Source organism: Falco rusticolus, chromosome 3, assembly GCF_015220075.1.
Source record: "Falco rusticolus isolate bFalRus1 chromosome 3, bFalRus1.pri, whole genome shotgun sequence".
NCBI lineage: Eukaryota > Metazoa > Chordata > Aves > Falconiformes > Falconidae > Falco > Falco rusticolus.
This window is the reverse complement of record NC_051189.1, coordinates 26744304-26770781: the sequence shown is the minus strand read 5'-3', so window position 1 is coordinate 26770781 and position 26478 is coordinate 26744304. Positions and strand designations below refer to the sequence as shown.

Below are 26478 nucleotides of genomic sequence, written 5' to 3'. Positions count from 1 at the left end.
CGCCCCCCCCCCGCCCGCTGCAGACTGGCAGCCGGGCCCGGCGGCGCGCGGACCTGCCTCGCGCGAGCACAGCCCGCCCGGCGCATCCGGTCACGTGGCCGCGCGCGGGGGTTGCGTTTCCCGGCCCGGCGGGTGCGGAAGAAGCGGCCGCCTGTGCGGAGGCGACGATGCGCGTCAAGGTGCTGAGCCGCAACCCCGACGACTACGTCCGTGAGACGAAGCTGGACCTGCAGCGCGGTGAGCGCGGCACCAGGGCGGGGCCCGGCCCGGCTCGGCTGCCCGGCAGGGCCGAGGGCAGCGGCGGGGAGGCCGGCAGGCAGGCGCTGGGGTGTCAGCCGGCCCTGGCCAGCAGAGCTGCCCGCGGGGGCAGGCTGCCAGCCCGCTGCGAGCCGCGCGGGCCCCGGCAGGCCGCTGGCTTCCCTCTCCCTCTGCCCCGTCGGAGGCGGTAACGGCCGGCGCGCGCATGCGCTCGCGCGGCGCTGCCGTGAGGTGCCATGAGGCGCCGGTGGGGCCTTGGGACGCTGGGCGGGCGGGCGGACCCTTCTCGCCGTCCGTTGAGACCCGCTGCCCGCCGGCAGGCCCGCGGCTGTCGGCGCCAGGCGGCGGTGTGCGTGCGGTGGCCCTCGGCGGGCCTCGGGGCTAAGTCGCCGTTCCGGTACACCGGGGTTGCCCGTAGTAATCTTGCAGTTAACACTGTTCCTTTCCTGTTACATTTCACCCCATTTCTTCCTTATCCTTTTTTAAAAACTAGCGAAAACCCTGTAGATGTTTCACATTTTTAGATGCAGCAGCTCTAGCCTGGTAGGTGGGATGATGACTGTCCGTGTTCCATTCTGCTCATCCTCTGTAGAGCTGACCTTACACAGTCGTGTGGTTTCACCTCTATAACATCGCAGAAATGAGGTTTAGTTTCCACCTAGTGTCAGGAATAAGTCTGTAAAATGGCCACCTTTTGTCAGAAAGAGCAGGAGTAAAACTCTGGGCATCTTGGATGCACTAAATCAAACTAATTTGAGCACAACAGTAGATCTGTATTAAATTGCATATGTTTAATTTGTTTGAATTAGAGGTAGGTGGCTATGTTGTGCGAAGTAGTACCATAACTAACCTTTTTCTAGTTAATTGTGGTTATATACTTATAACATGGAAAAATATTATTGAAGTTACCCACTGAGACAGTAGCTGAATACATCTTAATTTTCTAAGTGGGATTTGCGTGCAAGATGTTAAATTCTCTGTCATGTTATGGAGTGATACCCAACTCCATTTGTTGAGAGATTTTAGAGGTTTTGATATGCATTAAATAGTCTTTGGAAACTAGTAGACTGAACCAAGTATCAATTCTTAATGAACGATCTGTTGTCTGTTGCTCTGCTGACTTTTCAACCTTTTTGCATGAAATGCAATGAAAGAGACAAAAAAAGAGAAGCACAATGTCAGTATCCGCTGTCTTTCTCATCTTACTGTAAGATGTATCTATGCAGGCAGATGCAGAGAGAGCCTTGCTTGAAGTTCGCGGTAAACACTCCCGCCTGGGAAACCAGCTAATGTTAGCAGAGGACCTAGCTAATGAAACCAGTGAGTCTCATTTCAGAGCCAGGGCCAGCTTGCAACTGGCTTACTGGGAAGAGAGCTAGGTTGCCTCTCTTTGTGCATGTCCATGTAGCTGTGTCCTTTCTGTGTATGTTAGAGTTTAGTGGTGGGAGATTGGTAGTGTGGGTGGTTGTTTCGTTTTTTTTTTTTATCTTTGTGGTTGTTGAATTGGTTATTTTTTATAATAGTTGCAAAATATCTGCAATTTCCAGTTTGTGTGTATTCATTATCTTCCCTTGAAAAGGATACCACAAAATTTCAGTTATTTCAGACTCTATTAACTTCACACTTAAGTGGGCATACTAGTGATCCCATGGAACAATTTCAAAACAGTAGGAATGGAAAAAATCTTACTGTTGCAGAAAATTCTCCCATGGCAGGAAGATTAAAGAGAAAAGCTTCAGAATTCAACTTGCCGTGAACTACACTACATAGCATGGGATTTTAATGTGTGTTTTGCTCTTACTGTAGTTCCAAGAAACTATGACCCGACATTGCATCCATTTGAGGTTCCACGAGAGTACACAAGAGCTCTTAATGCAACAAAGCTAGAACGTGTGTTTGCAAAACCCTTTCTTACCTCACTTGATGGACACAGAGATGGAGTTAATTGTATGGCCAAACATCCAAAGAGTTTGTCTACAGTGCTGTCTGGAGCTTGTGATGGAGAGGTAAGCTGCATTTGCAAACCACAACAAACAAGGTGCCCTTCTTCCTTCTTCTCTTTTTTCTTTTTTTCTCTTTTGTATGTTTTTTTTAAATTATTAATTATTTTATTTTTAAATACCCCCTGCCTACCTTTCTTTTGTGTCTTGGTTTAGCATGATACCCTATCTTCTCTCAGAAGGTGCGACTTACCCAGTTTGGGGCAGTGTTTCTCAAACTGCAAGTTGTAATCTCCCAGCACACAAAGGCAGTAGCTTTCAGCTATTCAGCTGTGAGCAGAGTGTGTGACATTCAGTTCCTCAGGATGGAGCAGTGAATGTTAATGTTTACAGTCCAGTGTGATTGTTTTTTGCTGCCTACATGATCCCCTTCCTCCCCTTGAAGAAGTTAGGATGCTGCAGACTAAGAAGATTACATAAAGTCAAATGAGCCAGGGGGAAGGGGAACAGAACCAAAAACTTTTTTGAATAATAATTTATCATATTGCCTAAAAAATACTAACCTGTATTTGTTAGGTTATTTTACATAAATACTACAAATAGCAAGCAAGGGCACTTTAATCTGAGTCAGCTGCAGAAAAAAATTGGCTTTTTTCTGTCTTCTCTGTCCTCTCTCACTCCTACATTGTTCATTGGATAGTACTTGTATATTTTAAAGGTGTCTTCTGGGTAGCTGGTTGCTTTCTGCTTTTTATAGAAGGTGCGTATGTCATGCACTAGTTAGTAACATAACTAGTTACTAGTTAGTAAGGGAGATTAACGTTTTCAGATAGGAGGGAAATACATTTATAGGAAATGTTGGCCAGATTTCTTTCCCGATGATAGAACAAGTAAAACACATACAAATATAAAAGCTGACCTCCATTTCTTTGTTGTTTTTTTTTAAATGGCTCCAAATGCTTTGAAACCAAAACCTCTGTGAGAGGTGCACATCTATATAAAATGTAGTAAGCAGCAGGACTGAAAATGCTCCATTAGTTCCAGAGGCTATTTCCTTGTGCTTTTCTCTTCAGAAGGGTGTGTTTTTGCTAAAATTATCACTGCTGCTATCTTTTAGCCAGAATAGTTCAAAAATAGGGGAATGCAAAAATACGGTAAGTATACAGCTTGGGTGCAGGGAGGCGGTAAGAAGGAAAGAGCTGCCTGTTTGAATGGTTTTTTGCAAGAAGAAAGTAATAGTTTTTTTAACATTACAAAAAATTTGGCCAGTGTTCAAGCCAGCTGTTGCATTTTGTTTTAAGTGTGATGTCTTGCACTTAAATTTTGAACTGCAATTGTGGGCTATAGAAAACTTAAATAACAACAGAATGCTTTTCTGTTTTTAACAGGTTAAAATTTGGAACTTGACCAAGCGACAGTGTGTTCGTACTATACAAGCCCATGAAGGCTTTGTTCGAGGCATGTGTGCTCGTTTCTGTGGTACATCATTCTTTACTGTGAGTATAATGTGTCATCTTAGTACAGTGAAGCAGTACAGAGTGCCTGTTTACCATCTGTTTTCCAGTGAGCAACTTACTCTCTGCCATACAATATTTAAATATTACATAATATTTATTAAATAAACTTATTAAATTTGTCAGTAAACCTGACAATTCTATTTCTGATGAATTTTTTTTTTTTATGCCGTGATATGGATGTTATTCAAGACTATGAAAGGGATAAACAGCAGAAAATTACTACTGGATGGTTAGCTAACTAAAAGTGGAGTAAACTAGTTTTCATTAAAGTAGTAGATAGAGTATGTTCATTGAAAGATGTACAAACATTAAAAAGTAACCATTTGCATATACTATGATTAAAGATAAGCTGGTTCTATGTTAATTAAGCTGTATTAACATATATCAATTGCAACTGAATCAGTTGCATGGAAACCATCTGGAAATAGTATGTCTTACTGTTTGTATTAAAACAGTTTAAGATGATACAATAAAAATAATTGATTTTGAAGACTAGAGTGTCCTGAGGGTTTGCTTCTTTTGAGCAGTGCATAGAAGAGCAGTTTTCACTACATATATTTATCTTTTCTGAAGTACATACCAGGTCATGAGGATAGCAGTTAAATGTTTTTTTGCTATGACTTCCCTTGCATCCTAAATGACTCCAAATTAGAATTCCCTTTTGGCAATCCTTCTGCCTGAAAATGGATATGGGGAAGAAGAAACAGTAATAGCTTCCTCTCCTGACAGCACTAAACATATATAGCTAACATTTTTTTGGCCAGTTTACCTGATCCAAGCCACTGCACAGCCATGCAAAAGCTTGTGCTGGCAGAGTGCAAGTGGTGGCATGGCATTAGGAATGGGCAACTGGAGCAACTGAGGTGGAAAGTGCTTGTTAATGGTTTACAAGCTCATTAAAATGACTTCCAGAAGATAATTTGCAGTTTAAGGTGCCATTTGATTAAGAATCACAAAAAGTAGCCTAGAAAAACAGTCATAGAGTTCTAGCTCATATTCTTCCTATTTGGCCCTGCAAGTATCTCTTTTGGAAACTGGAAAAGATTCATGGATCGAGGTGAGGACAGTTGACCAGGCGAAGGAAAGGTGGTGGTGGGGGAAACAGTGACAAACAGGAAATCAGTTGCCACCTTTCACAAGCAGGCAGATCCCCAGACAGTCTCTGAGCAGCGGCCACTTTGGAAGTCAGCCCCTGCCTCCCCTTTCTTCTTCCATTGCCCCAGTTTTTATTGCTGAGCTGGATGTTATATGGTATGGAATGCTCCTTCTGCCTATTTGGGTCATCAGTTGCACCTTTGTCCCCTCCCAGTCTACTGCCCACACCTGGCCTGTTGGCTGGTGGGGGTGGTGGGCAGGGATGGTGACTGACAGAGTGTGTGTGGGGAAATGCCTTGACACTGTGCAAGCACTGCTCAGCAGTAGCCAAGACATTGGTGCCTTATCAGCACTGTTTTAATCACAGATCCAAAACACAGTGCCATATGGACTGCTATGAAGAATGTTAACTCCGTTCCAGCCAGCGAGGTACATGTACCTTCTCAGTTTCTAGTGAAATATTATGACAAGGAGAACTAATCTTCAGCTTGGAGGTGGAAAAAGGAACAGTGAAGGCAGGAGAGAGCACTTCTGTGTATGTCATAGACCATTCTCTTTTGAAAGGCTGCCTGTACTTGATTGCAAAGCACACCTAGTAAAATAAACAGAATGCAGTTATGTAAAACTGTACATGCTTTCTCCAATGTTTCCAGGTTGGTGATGACAAAACTGTGAAGCAGTGGAAAATGGAGAGCCCAGAATATGGAGAAGAAGAACCTATTCATACAATTATTGGAAAGGTAGTAAATCTCAGTTTTGATTTTTCTCACATCTCTTCTTTTGATTTAAGTTTGAACTGATTCTTATCTTGCTTCTGGAGGAGAGAGAAATGGTTTGATATAACCTGTTATCAAATGGGTTGTAAGGCGATGGCATCAAATTTTATAATGGCGTTTTAAAAATATCTTCACATTTTTATTGCATTTATTTTACATTTAACCAATAAGGAATATCTCAAATGCTATCAGAGACTGCTTAGATCTGTCTCTGGTAATCATCCCTTTCCTGCAAACTGGACAGATCTTTCTGTAGTCTCTTTGTCTTCAGATGTGTGTTGTCAGTGCTTAGTTGCATTGAATAACTTTCTTCCCTTGTCAATACCTCACAGCCTTTCAATACAAAATTGTAACTTTATATCTTTTTGACAAAAGCAGACTAAAAATACATACTTCAGCACTTGCAATTTATGATAAGCATATTTTAAGAACAACATTAAATGCTTTTTATAAATAGTTTGAAACTCCTTGATTATTGTAATGCCTGTGGAATCTGTTCAGGTCCCTATTGAAAATTTGTAGTTGTACCCTTTAAAGTCAGCTAGGACTTTTAAGTGGGCTTCTGATGCTGACTCCGTTGTAAATTAACAAGAAATGTGTGCACATTAAGTCTGTACACAGAAAGCTAGTCTATTGTGTAAGGGTGCATCTGATAAGACCTGGTTTCTGGTAGCAGTGGTGACTTGGTTTTCAGTAATATAGATGAATAAAACATGACAGACTCAATATGCATTGAGTTTGTTGACCTTTTTGTAACAGAACATACTTGCATATTTATGTACGCAATTGGTTTTGTAAATTGTTTTGGTTGAGTTTTTTTGCTTTTCCTTTTAAAGACAGTGTATACAGGAATTGATCACCACTGGAAGGAAGCTGTTTTTGCCACCTGTGGCCATCAAGTGGACATTTGGGATGAGCAAAGGACAAGTCCCATGTGTTCTCTGACATGGGGTTTTGATAGCATAAGCAGTGTAAAATTTAATCCCATTGAGGTAATGTTTCTGTTATATATTCTAAATCAATGTTTTTCTTGGTCAGTATAAAATCTTAAACTCTATTAACACCATCTTTAAAGGCTTTTTGCAAATTTAGATTTTGATACATGTTTTAACATAATATTTAGGGAGGTGTATACATATACTTTTATGGCTATGTTGTTTTGGAATGTAGTACCACTTACTTTCATCTTCTTATCTTTTGTCTCTGTTAGTGGGGAGGAGCAGAACGAAAAGTAGGGTGATCTCTGTTCTGCCCACAGCAATACATGTCCTGTACCTCACTCATACAACGTAGCTGTTACGTGGCTGTGGAGATCTCATCTGTTCCAGTACTGTACTCCCTGTGACCAAAACTCCCCCTCCCTATGGCAAAGCAATTGCATTCAGTCTTTTACAGCACTTCCTATATATCTCTTGGCTGGGCTGTGTTCATAGATGAAATGTTTCCGAGGAATTGCTTGTTACTTTGGAAGTAGAGATGACTTGGTGGATCCTGAATTTTACAGGGGAAGCTATTTAAAATGTTTGTGCTGAAAAATTAGCTGCACAGAAAGAATGATGAATAATTTCCTTGACTGAAAAAGCAGCCATTTGACTACCAGCTTTGTGAAATAGCTTAAATATCTAGTGTAAGCTATTAGTTTTTAACCATACTCTAGAAGTGTTTAGAAGACCATACACACTGGTTTTGTTGGTTTCTTTTTTTAGACATACCTTTTGGGAAGCTGTGCTTCTGACAGAAATATTGTGCTATATGATATCAGAAAATCAACTCCATTAAAGAAGGTAATATTTTTCTTTTTAACAGAAGCTTATGGCACTAATAATCATACTAAATATGTAAATAGTCTGTAACTGTTGATGATAAAGGGAAGCTCTGAACTGTGAGTTCACTGAGGTTTCATCATCTAATTTTGAGTCTTGTAACAGAGTTTGAATTAATGTTGGGATTTAAACCATGTAGAGTTAGCAGGGCCCTTTTCTGCATTCAAATGGGCTGTCATGCTCACTCTGTTGTAATTCTTGATAAAGTGCCTGACCTGACAGCAATTTCACAGTAAGGACTTTATGTTCCTATATTGCATTCTGTCTGTGTATGTGTGATTTTTTTCATTTTTTTTTTTTCTTCTCCTTGCCAGAAGGAAACAAGGTAATTTTAAGGCATTTTCTTTCTACCATTGGAGAATCTTGCTCTACAGCTGAAAAGGTTTTCTTTTGCGTGGAGATAAACCCTTCCCTATGCACCTAGTATAAACACTTAGAAATCCTTTGCAGTGAAATCAACATTGTATTTATATGTAGAATTTACCAGTGACGTGAAGATTCCTATTTATTTTTAAGAGAATGTGTACTTATTTAAAACAAGAAACTAGTAATTCATACACACATATTAACCTTGATCAGTTTCAGTGGTTTTGAGCCCTAGAACTACCTTAACAATTTTCTTTTTGAGATACAATATTCTGGCTTGTGAATATACACTTAAGTGTCCTTCTGGTATGTTACGTAATGTCTGTAACAACACTGGTCTGATATATGCTAGAACACTCTAACGGTTCTTAACTTAGTTACAAAATAGGAGTGTTGTTGGCATTACAGTATTTCTTTCCCTGTGCCCCAGCAATTTTTAATGAAGTTTCATTTGGGTGACTGAGTGCTTATAAAAAGTCAGTGATGCCAGCTGGAGACCTGAATGTCAGAGTGAATGCAGCCAGTGCCGTAGATCTGCAGTTACAAGTTAAAAGGATGTAGTTTGAGCCTTTGTGAACTGTTTGAGTCTAACAGAATTTTACATATACACATATACTAAATAATAAAAAATATACGCACGTGTATACACATGTATATGTGTATCTCATGTAGTAAGCAGCATGCTTAGGTGCATTTCTTGCTGTAGGAGTGGCACATTGATGAATACTTTCTTGCATCTGTGGGTGCAGTCTGGGTTTCCTGCTTGGGATAGGGATGATTTTTCTGTGGAGGCCTGGGCTGGATGTCCATTTCCACATTGAGAGCTAAGAGATCTGTAACTCCCAAGAGAAGGGTGCTGCTTAGTAGATCTACCTTACCTCTGTGTGGGCACTGGCTTCTAGCACTTCTGTGTTCCTGGTGTTTGGTCAGCAAAGCAGCTCACACACTGCCCCAAATCAGAACTCAGTGGGAGTCACTTCCTTAATAGAAATAGAGTACAATCTTCCACATCATGAAGCAGTAGCTCCCTTGCCTGTTTGTCCTGTCTGTGATTTTCAAAGTCTTAAGTTTCAAAGAGGGATGGATAAGATGGTGAGGTGCTGCCTAAGTGCAAAGTAAGACCTAGTCTAAAAAGGCTGGGAAAAGATGAAGGGAAGCACTGCTGCTGCATAACAAGGGGAAGATGTTTTAATGGAAGTTGGTACACTTTAGAAATGTGTTCTTCGTTCTTATGCAACATGTGGGATCACAGAAAAGCTTAGTGTGTTTTAAAGATCAGCTTTAGCATTTAAACAGCTGTTGGGACTGTGTTGTCTATTGCTTGTAACATTCTTAGCTGTTCATCTCAACCAAATACCTTGTAGGTAGTAGAGGAGGACAGATTAATTATTTGTATTTTGTGTTAATCTCAAAATCTCTGGGCTGACAGTCTTTGTAATCAAGTGCTCACAGTTAAAATAACTAAACCAAGACAGCCAAGTCTTCAGGGACTTCACAACTTTGACTTGTCTCAATAAGGATTTTTTTCTTATGAAATGACTAAGTGTATCTAGAATTGATTTAAAAATGGTGTCAGAAGATGGCTCTGCTACAGATTTAGATCGTTCTGAAAAGCCATTATTAATGTATTTACAGCAACTTAAATCACTTCCAGCCCAGGTTGCATTACATGGTTGTTACTGAATATAATGCTAGAACTGTACAGAGAATCCTTTTCTTAGGCGCTGTCTTAATTCTGAATGCCACTGCTGAAATAAACTAAAGGCGTGTAAATTTCAGGGAAAAAACAGTGAAGCAAGATGCTGAGCATTGACTTTGACCAAACCTGGCCCCTTTTGAAAGAGATGGATTTTTCAGCAGTATTAGAGTTATATTTCATGACATGAAATTTATTATACATACAATGTTTTAACATTAATCGTATACTCATTTTGTAGCAGCTGAAAAACTTGGGCAGGGAAGAATAAAGAACCCTCTTTATTAGCTTGCCAGGTATGTGCAAGGTTTATTACTAGAAGGACAATATTGAAATCTGAGCAAATTCTGGTTGTCATGTTACTGTAAATACAGGGCCTTTCCATGGCCTATGCTTTCACTAAAATCTATTTTTAAAGTAGAGATCGCTTTAGACATCTGATGATTACATTCAGGTGTGGATGCATGTAGTTTCTGAAAATGAGTATTTTGCAGTGCAAACTTGATATTGAACAGGATAGTGTCACCTAGGAAATGAGGACTTCCAGAGAATGAGAATCATGGGAATATGCACACATAAAATCACAGTCTCTTTTTAGGGGGGGATAGGTAGATGTCATCACTATTAACTTTGAGATTGTGTTCATTATTGTAAAAGTTATATGTATGTAAATTTATGGTGTTTGGTATAGTAAGTTGAGAACAAAAATGAGTTTGGAGTACCATAGTGTTATCCAAATGTCAGGATTTTGCAGTAGGATTGTGGCTGGCCTGGAGCATTGTGGAAAATCCTTTTTAGAGATGTTCAGTTTGTTAATAAGTTGCTCTGTAATTATACAGCTACTTTGTATCAGGCATACCACTTGGGATTTATTTAAATACAATGGTTGAAAGCTCCTCCAAGACTCTGCGGAAACCAAAGTTTTTTGTGTTGTATGGGGTGTCAGATGACCTCCTCCCTGCCTGCCCTTCTCCCACAGGGGCCTGGCTGTTACTGCCATAGCTATTCCCCAAGGCGACGGCATCCGACATACAGCTTCTTAAGGCCTCTTGTCTAGTCTGCTGTTAGCAAAACAGAAGGGTCTCACTAGGCTGTCATCAGCTGCCTTCCTCCTGCTTCAAGGCAAACTGGCCTCTTTGTAGCTGTACGCTTACTAGCAGCAAAGAAATCTTATGAATGTGTAGCAAATGATTCACTGCTAATACGGTGATAGTGGTGAGTAGGTAACAACACAGTAACTTCTAAATGCGTTGCTTGGTACCTCAGCGAGAAATGGCAACTGTCCTGGAGAATTTATGAACTGCAATTTCGGAGATAAAATAGTGAAAGGATAGTAATAACTGGGAGAACATCAAAATACTATAATTGCTTTGCAAATGCTGGTTCACAGCGTCAGTTAATGCCTATATCCCTTGAAATAACCATTTAATTAGGTGTGTTTATAGATGACTTAACTAAAGGTTCCTGTAAACATGATGAAGTGAAATTTTTCAGAAGTTGCAGGTTTACATGTTGACGACTAACGTGTTTACATGTTAAATGACCACTTAGAAGAATTTACTTCTAAGGTGACTTACAGAGGAAAGTGTAATTGCTGTGTAGCACAAAGCAGTGAGCATATGATGAAGGACAGGAAGTGCCTGAGTTCTAATTCTAAGGAAACATTCTGTTGTGTCACTGTACCTCTGCCATAATTCTGCATCTAAAAGGTGCTTGTCTCGTATAGGTATAGCAATTTTTGAACTATAGTGAGTCTTTTACTGCCTATAACAAGGTATCAATGTGTAAATAATCTTTCAGGTTATCTTGAACATGAGAACAAATACACTGTGTTGGAACCCCATGGAAGCTTTCATTTTTACTGCAGCAAATGAAGATTACAAGTGAGTGTGACCTTGCTTTTTCATAATCCTGCTAGTTATATGTTTAATCTGTATCTTGGTGATTTATCATGCTAAAGTAAGTTTTTAAAGAACTTCTTAAATGCTAAATTTGAATCACTTAAGTAATAGTGTAGAGAATTATAGTCACTAATTTTAAAAAAAAAGAAAAAAGAAAAAAGAATTGATAGTAGATTGCCTCTTTCTGTATTTCAGTAACTAGGGGGAGGGAAACAGTGTAACAGAAAAAATGCAGCTGAACCAATGCAAGTGTAACTTGCAACAGCACCTGGAAAATAAGTACTATTGGTCCAGTTTGAGGCAATATCAGTGTTTTATTTTCTTGCCAGCTCTTGTAAAGCTTGATGTATTGTACCGATCAGCTATTTTGATGAGAACACTTCTTAAAAAAACCACCAAAACCCTACAAAACCTAATCTTTTGTGAAACAGCTCCAGATACTGTAATACTTATCCTTTCAATGCCTTAGAGCAATTTTTTACTTTTGAACAATACTATTCATGTGAACACACCTAATCTGATACTGAAAAGGCTGTCTGTTCAAAACTAGGCCACTGCAAAATCTGCTCCATATCTTTTTTTCCAGGAAGTCAGTGATCTAACAATAGATCACTGTTTTCTTCTAGAAGATAAGAATTCTATCACTTACCTTAGGGCTGTTTTTTCCAAGGAAATGGGATATGGCCCAGACCTTAAAAGTGGGTGTTGTATCTAATGTACTGCTTTTCACTTATTTTGGTTATAGTATGGTAAAGCTACCAGGCTACCTGACTACCAAATCTGTTTGTTTACATGGGGTTTTTTGTTTGTTGGTTTTTTTTTTCCCTTCTTGCTAAACTAAAAGTGGTAGCTGTTACTGTCAGGGCAACTGTCCCGTGAGCTAAAGCAGTTTCTGTTTGCCATTACACTCATATCAACAATGCACATGCAAGTGTTAGCTGATTATATGGAGTAGTGGTTTTGAATATCATGCTAGCACGCTTTTTCTTGAGGCATTTAAAGGAAAAAGCAATAGTTGCCAGTAAGATAGTGAGCAAGAGACACTGAATTAATTCAAGTTATGCATTCATCTGCAGCAGATCTTAATATAGTAGTTCTGCTAAACAGTGTATCTTAAACGGGTTTCAGTAAATGCTTTGCCTGTAAAGCATCTTTGCTTATTGGCACTGGACAAATTAACGATCTGCTCAGTTGTTATGCCTTGCTGTGTATCAGTGGGCTTGTTGATTCAAAGGGAGTACAGGTAGACCTCACCTGAGCTTTGAAGTGCTTAAGAGCAAACCAGCTGTGGTCCAGCAGTTGCATGTTTATTTTTAATGTAATGCTTTTCTACAGATAGTGTGCTCTGCTGAACCAGTATCTCCATATGTTGAAGAATCAGGCTTTCTTTGGACTCTTACATTGTCTGGCCTATAGGCAGTTGGGCAGTGGGAAAGGGTGCCAACCAAATGAGAACTTCATAGTAGACTGAATTACTAAGAGTTCCCAATATCTAGAATCCTTGCAGTGTTGATAGGCTTGCCATAATGATGCGGAGATGCTTGTCCAAGTTTGGGTTGTATACTTGTATCTGAAGATGGAGTAAAGGAGGACAGTGTGGTGGCTGGAGAAATAGGGTTGGTCAGTGAACAGGTGGTGAAGGGAATAGTCGAGACTCTGTTATTTGACAGTGAGCAAGAAACCTGGATCTGATCCAGTAACTAAAGCCTCTGGTGAATAAACTTTTTCCAAGCCCTAAACAATGCCTCATTCTTTCTTTTCATGTGTTATGAGCAGTTTTGAAGAGTTCCCTCTGCAGTATGGGTCTATGCTGAAGTGTGGTTTATGTGTAATTAAAGTAGCTGTTCAGCAAAAATGTACTATTTACTTAGGAGTTGTTAAGGTATTAAGCTGTTGGTGTATTTATTTTAAAGCTTATATACTTTTGATATGCGCTTTCTTGAATCACCTGTGATGGTGCATATGGATCACGTGTCTGCTGTTCTTGATGTGGATTACTCACCCACTGGGAAAGAATTTGTCTCTGCCAGCTTTGATAAGTCTGTCCGCATTTTTCCTGTAGACAAAGGTCACAGCAGGTGAGTGACTTTACACTGTTTTCTCTTCCTGTTGTTCATTCCAGTGACCTCCCTCCCTAGCCCTCAAAATTCTTATTTCATTCATTAACGTCTTCATTGGGGCATTCATTTCCTGTGAATACTGGTCATGTAGTTGGCAGATAATTCTGGAGTATGTATTAGAGTAAAACTTCTGCTTAATGGGTAGCAGTATTTATGCAGTTTTGGATTAAAATTGCAGTGGATTATTGCTCTTGGGTGTACTTAGTTGTATTTTTCCAAGATGATTCCCATCTTATTTCCCTCTGTATATGTATTTTTAATGTTTTTAGGTCACTTTGTACTATATCTGTCACCACTTAAGTTTGCAGTGCCCTACACCATTGTAGCATTTTGTTTTCTAGGGATGGCTTCATCCTATATGCGTGATTGCTAAAGACATTACTTGAAAAGCATTGTTGTATGAATTCCTGAGGATCAGTTTGGGACACTTTTGTGATCCATTTCAGTACACTTATTACCTTTTGTTCATATTTTGTTAACCAGGTTTTGATTCATGTGACAATGCTTTGAATACAAGTCACTTTAAATTAGTTTCTCATGTAAGATTTCATGAGGCAGTGTATTAAATATTTTGCTGACATTCAGATTGGATCTACAGTGTCTCCATTATTATTTTTTTTTATGTTCAGTTTGATGAAAATTGAAACAAGTTATCAGATCTGTCTGGTATTATTTGTTTTTCATAAACCTACCTTCATTATTCTCTGTTGTCAGTTCTTCCTCTTTTTTTTCTTAACTTTATTTTACTTCTAGTTGCCTTCCGCTCTCCAACCTCGCCCCCCTAAAAAGTTCCTACTAGGTCAAGTTCTAGGTGGTTTGAGGAGTGGAAATGTTGAAATATTGATTGATAGAAGAGTATATTTTTATATTGATTGATGCAGTTATGTATGCATTATTTAACATAACTGTTTGTATGGTCCTATAATGCTCCTACATTAAAGATTGAGAGGGACTGTTTACCTTTTCTTTTATAGCAAAACTACAGGTAGTTTTCATTTTCTTCCTGTTTTGCAATAGTATTTTAAATATAATCGGGTAGTGGAGTTCCTTTGTGGGTTTGCTTTGATTTTTTTAATTCTTGCATTATTAAACGATATGGTTAGTAGCTCCTGTGTGCTACAGACTTTCCTTTCTATGGAATAGTAATGTTCACAAAAGTGGTGGTATGCAAAATTAAAATACATCACTGAGGGGAAGTTTGCAGACCCCATAATGCAGCAGTAAAAGGCTTTATTCCACACTATAGCAGATTGTTGCCAAGGCCTATGGAATTTTCCTTTTTGTCCCCCCTTTTTTTTTTCCCCTCTTCTGTGTGATGGCCATAAATCTAGTGAGGAGCAGCCTTATAAATGAAGAACTAGCCTCATATAAGCTGACTAGAGCATTCTGGGACAATTCAAATTCTTCAGAAGCTGGGCATTTTCAGAATTGCAGTTTATATTAATCCCATGGAATCGAGAAAAGTCTCCAAATGAAAGATGTGATTCCACTTGGAAAACTGAGAGGGCAGTTAAGAGCATCTATAAAGAAGAATTCTGATGGTGTTCCAGTTTTGACTTTTGATCTCCTTCCAATCTGAAGAACTTCTAACTTCTATTGCCTTCTATTTTATTTTAAAATGAAAATTTAAATTAGGAAATTCATTACTCATAAGAAATAACATTTGTTATGAAGTGGATTAAATTTAGTACATTCTTGGTAAACAGAACTGGTTGTCTGTGTGAATTTTTTAAATGACAGATCGAGGTTATTTGGCCATGTTTTGTGTTTTTCCTTTCCCTGAGAATGATAATAAGTTGTGCTGATAGCAACAGGAGGTGCAAAGGCTGAAAATTCAGAGTAAGGAAAGAAAAAGTACTTAGTTACCCAGAGGTGGGTAGAGAAAAGGTTTGTTGTTAGGCCAAATAGTAAGATGAAAGTAAACATAGAAATGCTTATGGAAATGCATATGTGCATACACACTATTAAACATCAGCATCAGCTGATGTGAGTATTAATGTTTTCTGAACATACTTGTGCTCAGTCTTCCACATGGTTGTTCTTGTTGAGCATCACTTGAGTGTGAATTACAAGAGGTGGTTAAGCTTAGTAATGCTTATTTAAGGTGATACATTGATGACTTCTGTTTTTCTTGCAACACCTCCATCTCAACCCCTGGCCGGTTTTTCCATGGCTCTTAAATAGATGTTGTTTCCATATTCCCTTTCCATTAGTACTTGGATTTTACTTGTAAAAATAACTAAGTAACTTGTAAAAATAGTTGCCAGAAAGGTGTACTTAGTCCTATATTTTTATAGCAGAAATAAAATAATAACTGTATGAATAATATTGTTCTGCTTGTTTGGTACATACTTAATGAGAATTAGATAAGAGATTCATTTAAATAGTTTTTTAAATGTAACATAGAAAAACTCAACAGGTGCAAGCACTTGTTAAGCAGGAGTCTGATCAGCAGAAACTAAATGTAGTTAAAGCTTTAATAGCCTCACTGCTCTTCTGAATCCTTTTCTAGTTACTAGCTGACACTTACTGAGTTCTTGTTTGCAGGACTGGATACTTTTCTTTCAGTTTTTAGGGTTTTAAAATTTTTCTTGGGAGTCCTTTAGACAATGATAAAGCAGTCTATGTTTGAGGAAAGGAGGGGAATTACCATGAAGAGTAGCCAGCCTACTGCCGTGTCATAAATGGACAGCTGGAGGTGTTTATTTTCTCTTTTCTTTCTTGTTCATAATGGTGGTGCCAGATTCCTTGGCATCCATTCTTCTGCAGTCCCATTCTGTAATGCTTAAACTGTGTTACAGCATATTAATGAAAATTATTTGGGGGATGGTATGCATATCATGTTGTATATCCATGGCATATTTTGCAAAAAATTATTCTTTAGCTATTTACTGTAATTTCTATGAAAGCACTTAATTAAAAAGCATCTTATCCTAGGTGATCCTTTATCAGTCTAACCATCACACTTCATTTGAATCTATATATAAATTTAAGATCAGCGCAGCATTTAAAAAATGTCAGGTTTTTGTGGTTTTTTTAAACAGAAAATAAGTTTTGTCTTGAACAGGATGTTTTCTGCTATTTGAGAGGTAATGTTGGTGGGAAAAGTGATAGATCTTTTAAAAATGTTTTTCTGCTTTAGGGAGGTGTATCATACAAAACGAATGCAGCATGTCATCACTGTAAAATGGACTTCAGATAACAAATATATTTTGTGTGGCTCAGATGAGATGAATATTCGTCTGTGGAAAGCTAATGCTTCTGAAAAACTGGGAGTGGTAAGTTGGATTTTGTTTTTTTGATATCACAAGATTTGTTTTATTTTTATTACAACTAGTTAGCCTATTCAACTTAAAAATGTGTTTCTAGAGGGAAAATGTAAAATTACAGTTTGACTTTTGTCTTTAATTTGAAAACTGGTATGTGCAGTATAGCTCATTGCATTTACTGCAGCTTATAATAATAAAATTACATCCCTCGTTATTGATACACAAGGTGACTTTTTTTGTGTGTGTCTTGTTTAATGTTACCAATAATCATCAGTTCTGACTAAACTAGATTATTTTACCTGGGTGCTACAGGTGAACGCATCCCTTTACACCAGAGGAAAAAGCAATGAAGTCATTCTCCTGGAGCTTAGGCTTACTACTTTTAAAAATTTTTACTGGCATGCGACTGCTTCTTATGCAGTTCATACTGTGATAAGCATATGCATTGTAAAATAGACCATTTGCACCAATGCATAACTGAGATTGTCATTAACCTATATAACTCTCAGATACTAAGTGGGCAAACCAGTGTGGTGTCTGAAGTCCATTTCATTCAACGTAAGTCTGGTTGAAGTGTTCCTAGTAGGAACAGCATCAGTCTAATTAGATGCATCTTTTTGGCTGCGCTTGTTCACATGTTTAAGTACAGACAAAGCCAGAATGTTCTGTTATAGTTACCACTTGCCTATATTTGCCTCCACAGTTGTATTAAAGTATTGAATGACTTCGGAGAGTGAATTTGATGCTTTGTCTGCTGGGAGTAATTCATTTATCTACCTTATATATTGCTACAGTATTTTGGAGGTGCTTATATTGCTTTTTCTGAGCCCATCAGCATAGTTGTCTCAATGCTTGGAATTTTTTTCTGCTTTATCTTGTGGAAGATTGAGGGGGAAGGAGAGGGAAGCTGTAATTCAGGGAAGAGTGTTGTACGGTTAAGAGGATGGATGTATCGCGTAGTTATGTCTAGGGCTGCTTGTGGTTACTTGAAGCTCCATCAAGTTACAGTATCTACATAGGAGGGAAGTGGAGCGCGGCTCAGACAGGTGGCAGGTGAACCGGAGCTGTAGGAGTACTTAGGGCTACAGTGCAGAATGGGGTAATTCATGGGCTGTTCGCTCTGAAGCACTGGGTATGGAGTAGCACAGCTAAAACAACGTGTGTATCTTTAGCTGTGGCCCACCATAGGTATTTGGAAGTCCTGTTATTTTTCTCATCTTTGTTGTAGAGCTATAGAGGAAAAAACCCCGCAACTTTGTAGCCTGTGCAGTATTTGTGGTTAAAAACTACTATTTAAGTTGAATTTATTTGATGGAATATCTCTTCTTTTGTTGAGGATGCCGGAGGTTTTTTTTCTGTTCTGAACTGGTACTTGGGATTTTACTATGTAGTGCTTCAGTCAAACATCTAAGTATCAGTCCCATGCTTGCTAATTTTAAGACTCCACAAAGCTCATTAGAGACTTGACTTTTTCATTCAGCTTTTATGTTGAATTTGCTTAGAAAGTCCAGTGTTGAGCAGAAGTATTACCTGTTTTCCTGTTTTATCTATATGCTCATGGCAGTGCCCTTTTCACCTGGTTTTACAGTATTAACTGAAAGTTTCTCTCTTTTTTTCACAATATTCTTAGTGAGAGAGCATGTGGTCTCTCTCTAAGATGATGTTCTATAACGATTGTGTGGTATTTTTGACATGCATCTTTACTCTGCCCTTTGTGTGAAGGATAAGTGGGTAAAAATAATGTTGAGAATACATTTTCATATAGAATGATTCCTAATACATTCAATTGTAACCAGAAAATTCACTTTATAGAATACTAGGTGGCATTGGCTCCTCTTCTTATGAAAAAGTAAGGGTACTTGGCTCTGCGAAGTCATAGGCAATCCCAACTACTCCTGCAATGTAGAAATATTACATACCAAAAGGACAAATAAGTTATTGTTTAAGTATTCAAAATGGAGAGTGGTAAATGACATTCTGCTTTTTTCTGTAGTATTTGCATCGGTGAAAACTGAGCATGGATGGGCCTAGAAAAGGCACTACCAGTTATGACTGTTGGGTATTGGATATAGTCTGAACATTAATACTCATGTTTCTTGACCAGATGGCAAATCCTGTATAAAACAGCCCCTTTTCCTTTTTTGTTGTTGTTTTTTTCCTCCTATGTTGTTACATTGCTGCTGCTTGACATGCCTCTTGAGGCTGTGCCTGTGAATCAGTTCTGCTGTTGTGGGACGATACAGGTGCAGCTTTTGTAGCATGCACGGGTTCAGGGTTTGTAAGAATTTCTGTCAAAGCTCTTAGGCTGTCAGCTCCCAAGAGAACTAAGTCAATAGCGATCTATAACACACAGGTCAAGTGGCATGTGTTTTCTTGTTTTTTTGGGGTGGTTTTTGTTTGTTTGTTGGAATTGTGGTTTAGGTTTTTTGTTTGGTGTTGGTTTTTTCACTGTCAGAAATGAATATCATTTCATCGTTTAGAATACAAAACTTGCCATCCTATCTTAAAAAAAGCACCTGCCAACCTCAGAAGACATCTTAGGGAGGCAAAATTATTTAGAAATACAAGAACTTACAAGAGATGTAGTGAATTACGTAGAAAAACTGCTTGCATATCACATGGATGATGCTAATGAACTTGTAAAGAATTATAAGAATAGAAAATGTTTTACATCCCTATATCTTGTGCGGAAATATGTTCAAGCATGATGCTGTGGAAGCCTTGAATTTCACAAGACAGAGTGTGGATATTGAATTAGTAACTGTCCAAAGCTGCTATAGTTGTTAAAGTTTGTTGGTGGCAGGGTGTGTGTGTGGTTTGTTTTGTTTGTTTTTTTTTAAAGGACTATGAAATTTTGTATTTCAGATTTTTAGAGGGTAATTCTTGCTAATAGGACTTAAGAGTGTAATCTTTATGGCTTATCACATTCTTGGATACGCCTTGGAAATGTTGCTTGGATTCAGGCAACTGTGCCGATCCTTGTTCGATCCAACCTGGTAGTTCCTGTGATTCTTAATGTTTCAACTGTTAACGACTATTTACCAGGTTCCACTGTTTTTTGTTGGTACCTGCTCCTTTTTTAGGGATTGGTGTTCTTATCTTCATAGACATATGCTTGCTTATTTTATAAATGTCCAGTTCTTCCACAGTCTGTAGCTATTTTTTGAACTTTTCAAATATTCAAAACTGAACATTCAGTAATTCTGTCGGAAGTGTCAAAATATGTCTTAAATGCTTAGTTGCTTGGTCTGCTATTTTTCTTTGCCAAGAAGATTTGATTGAATGACTCATCCAAAGGTCACTGTATTTCTGATATAATGCTAACATCTTGTAATACATTGTATTTTAAGATGGATATTTTTGGGGTGGGGATGGATGGATGGAAACCAGCATCCTGAAAGAGAAAGAAAAATGGTAATGAAACATTTTTTTCTTTGGTGAGTACTTAGCCTTACTTGTTTTTAGCGTTGCTGGGTTCCCAGGAAATTATAGTGAATGTATAGTACTTATGTTGTGACTGATGAACATTTATCCAGTTGGAAAGTTGTACTTTCTGAACCGTGGCTGCCCTAGCAGTCATCTGTTCTGACATGCATGTTTCTTTTTCTTTTTAATGTATTTGGCATCACACTCATTATTCAAAATCAGTGAAACATTAAAGTAAGAATAAAAGTCTGGAGGAGCCAGGGGCATGCTGTCTCTCCACTCTGCTGACAGTTAAGTCTCTGTGGCTTTTACGTGGGTGTAACAAAACCCAAATCTCTCTGAGTTACTGCAGAAGTTGTTTTAAAATAATTTGCAATGTTTAGGTTTTTAATAAAAACTGATTAAATAATAATGATGATTAAAGAGAACTTAACAAGTGTTATTTTTAAAGCAGTAAACATCTAACTCTGCATGTCCAGAAGCAAAAGACTCAAACAAGACTTTCAAGATACTGCAGACTGTACATAAAATTACATTTAAGTATGTTTGAAGCTTTTTGTGCCTGCGTTCTTGGAGAGGTTTGTGATTTCTGAAGAGGTAAACGACTTCAGTGTTTGAGGAGAAGAGGAAAACAGAGCCTCATCTGAGTGAAAAGGCTAGAAAAGCAGCAGTAATAGAGTAGGTTTCAGTTACTAGACTAGAATTAATCCAATTAATATGAAGAAAGGGTATAGACTGGGGTTTTTGGATTGTAGTGAAAGCAATGAACCATCAGTAAAACTTCCTGTTCTTCAATCTATTGACACGTTATAAAGAAGCCTACACCTGCAGTTCTTAGAGTGCAAGTGCATAGTAACTTTACTTCTGTAAACAACAGCTGTAACATTTGGTACTGTTACATTTCCAAAGTAGATGGGAATGAGAACAGAGCACTGGACAATTGAAGAAGAAAACTTTCTGCTTGGGAATGATTTGTATTTCAGTAAGTGTAAAACTGGTGTGAGGAGTGAGTGTAGCAGTAGTGGAGCATAGGTTTGCTGCTTTCTTACAAGATGCAGAAATAACAGCTTTTGAGTAAGGCCTGAAAAATCTAGGAGAAAGTGCAGTTACAAGTCCTGTTTTTGATCTAGCAAAGTGCATTAGCAGGAGTGCATCAAAACTATCCAATTATATGCCCTTTCAGTCTGTTTGTAGTATACAGTTCCATTTTGTGAGATAAGGCTGATAACAAGCACTACCAGATACTGTGTGACATGGCATTCTCTTTGTAGTGATTTTGTGTTTGTGATTCCACACACATGTAACTTCATCCTTTTAGCTATGATTTTGTGCTCTACATCTACATTACCTTTCTTGTGTTGTCATCGATTTAAATGTAAAGAAGCTGAAGTTTTTGGTCCAAGGAAACGATGAATAATAAACTTTGTGCAATAAATTTAGAAAGGTGTTTTCAGCAAAGCAATGGAAAAAACGTTAAATAAAGACAAGCTATGGTGTAGAAAACTGCTGGGATATGTTTGCATTCTAAAAATATGTTGCATCTGTGCTCTGTCTGCCTTAACCTAGAAGGGTGACCTGGACAGGATAGATAAACAGCCATTTCATATTCTTATGCTGAATTACAGGTGTCTAATAGTGCGGAGTTTTAAATACTGCACAGTACAAATACAGCCCTCTTTAAAAGGAAAATTTTTTGTTAAAGGTGATTTTAGCTCTTCAGTCAGGGCTCTGGCAAAATGCTTGCCTTCCTTCTGCTTCAATGGGAAAAATAACCAGCCTCTATCATTTGGAGGCAGGAGAGAGACATAGGCAGTTTACTTGAGGACACATTTTCTTATTGCTGACAACTTGGTTGCATTTTAGAGTTCTTTTTCCCCCTATTTCACTCTAGATATTTGCTGTGGAGTGGCACAAATCAGCTGTCTTTCTGCCACATAATTTCTGTTTCCCTCATACAGGAAAGAAGTTGCACATTCACTTTTAGAATGTATGCGAAAAGGGTTATACTTAATTTTGAGCCTGTCTTCCACTCGTGATGTCATATAAATACTAACATATTGTAGTGTGTTCTGGTGTCTCTGTAAACAAGATTTTTAATCCTGATAATTGTGCTGTTTATAGCATCTTCTCCAGTTCAAAACAGAATGGGAAGTAATACTGTTTTCTTCAGCTGTTTACACTGACCTTTATAAAATCACTTGCAAGAGAGAGGCTGGAATTCAGTGCATTATTGCAGTTTGCGTTCTTAGCTATCTGCTGTCTCTCATAAATAGGCAGAAACTTGTCATTACTTCAGAATTTTCTTTTACTATCATGTAGATGAAGGTGTGCTTGGCACAGCCTGGTATATGGGGTGTTAGCATTCAGTAGCTGGACAGAAAGTCACTGCCTACATGTCTTTCTGTATAATACCACATAAAAATAGAATCAGGCTCAAACATAACCACCTCTTAATCTGTATTAATTTTTTAAATAAGATATTCTGGATGTATCTTTAATTTACGGATTTACCTCTTGCCTGCAGAATCGTCAAGGTTATGCTAAATCGACAGCAATTTGCTCTTCTTAAATTAAAGGAAAATAATTTCATTTAATTAAAATAAAAGCTATTTAATTTGTATTATGTTAGCAGTTTTCTGCAGAGTAGGAACACCTGGGATTTATTGAGAGTGAACCAGCTATTCATCTTGGCTCACTGGAAGGAATTTCAGTAAAGGGCTGGGGGAGGTAGTTGTAGTGAGTTAAGATCATAAAATTTACTCACTTGCAATGTGAGACGTCATGACAAGTATAAATAAAGCAGAAGTATTTGTTTTTTACGAATAAGAGGGTATGACAAAACAGAGATTAAGAGCATTATGTATGCGATGCCTAAATAAGAATTTTTTGAGTAATTGAGCAACTCTGCATTTGGTACCTGGTTTCTTTATTGTTCCAAAGGAGAAACTCCTTTGCCATATGTTTTAGTAATACTTGCTTTCAAACCATTGATAGTATTTCAGGCCAAAAATACCTGAGTGTGATATTTACTTTTTCAGGATTTAAATATTCTAACAGAAATCACTTCAAGAAGTGACCTCTAGAGTGGAGAAGAAATAGCCATTGCTGATTTAAAAGGGGGAAAAAAGCAGGCTTTGTGATAATGTAGGTGGAATTTCCAAATCCTGGTATGTGTAATAAAGTTGTGGGGTTTGTTACTGCTTTTTTCCTTTTTTTGTCAGTGTCTGAAACTCAGGTTCTGTTTTTTTCTTGAGAAAGTGAAAAATTAGTGAAACTGAGTCATTTGGAAAGCTGAATAAATAGAAGTTGCCCGAACTATTAATTTGCTTTTAGTACTTCAGGTGCAGGTAGTAGTGGATGAAATAAAGGTGGGATGGCAAAACACTTGTGCCACTGCTTGTTTGAAAATATGAAGGGTTGTAAGATGTCTGAAATCTTGGAGTTACAGAGTGTATTTTGGGTGGGAAGGTAGGAAGAAGAGGATAGGATTATCCTCTGTTCATATTTTAATATTCAACAGATTTTCTGTTTATGTGAAAGCTCACTAGTCTGAAATGCAGCTGAAATTCCCAGAGATCTGAGCAAATCCAAAGTACATAAACTGATATATGCCCTTGTGAAGCAGTGCATGCTTTAAACAAAAATACAGCACAATTTTTTTTTTCCTTTTGATAATTAAGCATTAAGACCTAAGGAAACATGCCTGGTAAAAAAATAAAATAAAATAAAAATCCTCTGTAGGTTAGCCTTCAGGAAAAGGCATTTCTCACTTCAGTGGTGTTAATGGTGACTCAGACATAATTTTAAACATGGATGAAACTGAAGTGTTTTGTGGTAATAGTAGCTCACCTGTATTTCAGGTGTTTGTGGTACTAAGATGTTTTTAGCTGCATGATGAAAGTTGAAATTTGGTGTGTGCCATGTAGTTAAGGTAATTCTTGAAATCTGGTAGGTGCACTGTGCTTGCTAATGGATAAAAGTGCTGGGTAAGATTTAGGCCACCTAAAGAGCTGTGTGTAAAGCTGTTCATGAAGACAATTCATTTATAGTATTTGTACTTACACTGGGTGGTGATTAAAATGTCTGCAAATCTTTGTTTCACAGCAAAAGTTGATCGTGATTATAGGTTAGGAAAGCAGGCGGACTCTGATCAAAGAGGTTTTACTGTCAGCTATATGTATTCTCCTTTTTCTACAGCATATTAAAACCTGGTTTTCAGGGAGTAAATTCAGTTGCTTCACTGAACTTCGAAACTGTGATAATGTTTTGTGTCTTGTCTCTTTCCGCCCCCCCCCCCCCCCCCCCCCCCCCCCCCCCCCAGCTTGCACCACGTGAGAAGGCAGCTATGAATTACAATCAGAAGCTGAAGGAGAAGTTCCGGTATCACCCACAGATCAGACGGATCGCTCAACACCGTCACTTGCCTAAAAGTATATTTTGCCAAATCAAAGAGCAGCGTATCATGAGAGAGGCTCGTCGGCGAAAGTATGTCTTCATCTTCTGGCTTTGTTTTCTCTTGATCTTAATAAAATGCATCACTGCTCTGCTGTAGCAGCAGTGTATGGGAGTGGTAGAGCTAGTGTGTGGGAGGAATGAGTATGAGCTACTTTCAACATCTGAATAAGTGATCATGAACTACTGGATTGATTAATATTTGATTATAAGGAAAATACAGACAAGTGCCAGTATTGGTGAGGACTGGCTGCTTCCCAAAAGTACAGTGAAGAAATGGAAGTAAATACCATGTTGGAAGGAGCCACAATACTGTTAAGCATGACATGATGCAACAATGCAGTAGAAACAGAACGGGCTGTTTTGGTGTGGGGGGGGGGTGTTTGGGGTTTGGTTTGGGTTTTTGTGTGTTTACGTTTAGGGGTTTTTTTTAATGCCAAGCTCCAGGATGAATGTTTTCTGTCACCTGGGTCATTGCCATATTGGAATTTCTAGGAGCAGAAGGTGGCATACTTTGCTGTAGCCATTAAATTAACAGTAAAACGAAAAAGGGGAAAAAGGGGTGGGTTTCAGTCATCTTTCTCAGCTGAAAGCCTCTACAGACTTGAGCAGCAAATCCTGTTGACATGAAAACCAAGTAAGCTGAGCTTCCAAGAAAAGGCTCAGTTTGAAACTTTTCTGAATTAGCCAATGTAAAAATTATTTTTCAAAGGGACAAGCCTTCTTCTCAAAGGAGGAAGTACACTGCTTTCAATTAATAAAAGCAGAGCAATTCTTCATTTTTTTTAAATTACTTTTTTTAGTTGTAGGATATCTCCATTAGTATCTCGAGGAGAAGCTAGTATTTGTTAGATCTTTGTGCTAACTACTGAACTCCATGTTTTCTTGGTTTTTGTTTCTAGGGAACTGAATCGTCGTAAGCACAGCAAACCAGGATCTGTGCCGCTTGTGTCAGAGAGGAAGAAACATATTGTAGCAGTAGTGAAATAATTGTTTTCACATGTAGAAAATGTCACAATAAAAGAAAATGTCACAATTGAATTGAATCCACTGTACAAAATTTGATGGATGCTGGTAAGACAGCATATGGCTCCAGAAATGTGGCTTTTATTTTGAGTATATGCATACTCTGATTTCTTAAGTCGTCTGCTTTGGGCAGTTGTAAGAATTGGCCCTGTAATCCTTTATTGCCATTTGCCTGTCTATTACTGGCCCAATGCTGTGTGTTGCGGTGGAGTTTGACCCTTTTGATGGAAAGTGGAAGATATCTGTAATTCCAGTCCTATTCCTTGGTACCACTACTACAAAATAAGGATGAATTAGATTCAGATTTGTCAAAGGCAAAAAAACTTGGTTCTGTGTAGACTTATAAAATCAGTTGTCCTTATGCTGGTTTTCTTGGGTTTTGGCTTTTTGGTGTTTTTTTTTAATAAACAAATCTAATAAAGTAAACAAGTGACCTTAAGGCAATGGACTCTAGATCTTGATTATTCCAACTGACAAATATACTGCATTATACTTATTACAGTACAATATATTATTTTTCTTTTATCCAAAAGGAATTCAACAGGATTCTTGGACATCTGTAAACATATTTTTAGTTTTGTTCTGTTGCCTTAACTATTTTTATATGACTTGACAAAACTTCAGACTGTTGAAGTTGCTAATTTTAATGACATAGTTAAGCTAAAGAAAAAAGATACTTATTTAAAACTTCTAAAATCTGGATGCAAAATGACGTAAACTGTATAAGCCAGAGAAACTTCTTTACATGAGACTTATAAGGCTTCTATTTTAAGTTTACGTAAGACAAATAAAAGCTTCACTTTTCACAAGGTA

The 26478-nt window shown here is 38.1% G+C and overlaps 1 protein-coding gene across 1 annotated transcript; it reads left to right on the top strand.

Moving 5' to 3' along the window:
- Nucleotides 1–60: 60 nt before the first annotated feature.
- On the top strand, nucleotides 61–26478 carry DCAF13 (DDB1 and CUL4 associated factor 13). Its single transcript, XM_037380467.1, has 11 exons — nucleotides 61–237; nucleotides 2065–2264; nucleotides 3587–3694; nucleotides 5464–5550; nucleotides 6423–6578; nucleotides 7293–7370; nucleotides 11272–11354; nucleotides 13286–13450; nucleotides 16635–16770; nucleotides 24509–24672; nucleotides 25542–26478. The coding sequence occupies exons 1-11, from the start codon at nucleotides 168–170 to the stop codon at nucleotides 25627–25629; spliced, it is 1335 nt and encodes a 444-aa protein (XP_037236364.1). The 5' UTR covers nucleotides 61–167; the 3' UTR covers nucleotides 25630–26478.

What these genes read in the sequence shown, in the direction of transcription:
- DCAF13 (XM_037380467.1), top strand. Translation starts at nt 168, where the DNA reads ATGCGCGTCAAGGTGCTGAGCCGCAACCCCGACGACTACGTCCGTGAG. An exon ending in CTGGAGCTTGTGATGGAGAG is followed by an intron (nt 2,265 to 3,586) that starts GTAAGCTGCATT and finishes TGTTTTTAACAG; the next exon opens with GTTAAAATTTGGAACTTGAC. An exon ending in GTAGACAAAGGTCACAGCAG is followed by an intron (nt 13,451 to 16,634) that starts GTGAGTGACTTT and finishes TTTCTGCTTTAG; the next exon opens with GGAGGTGTATCATACAAAAC.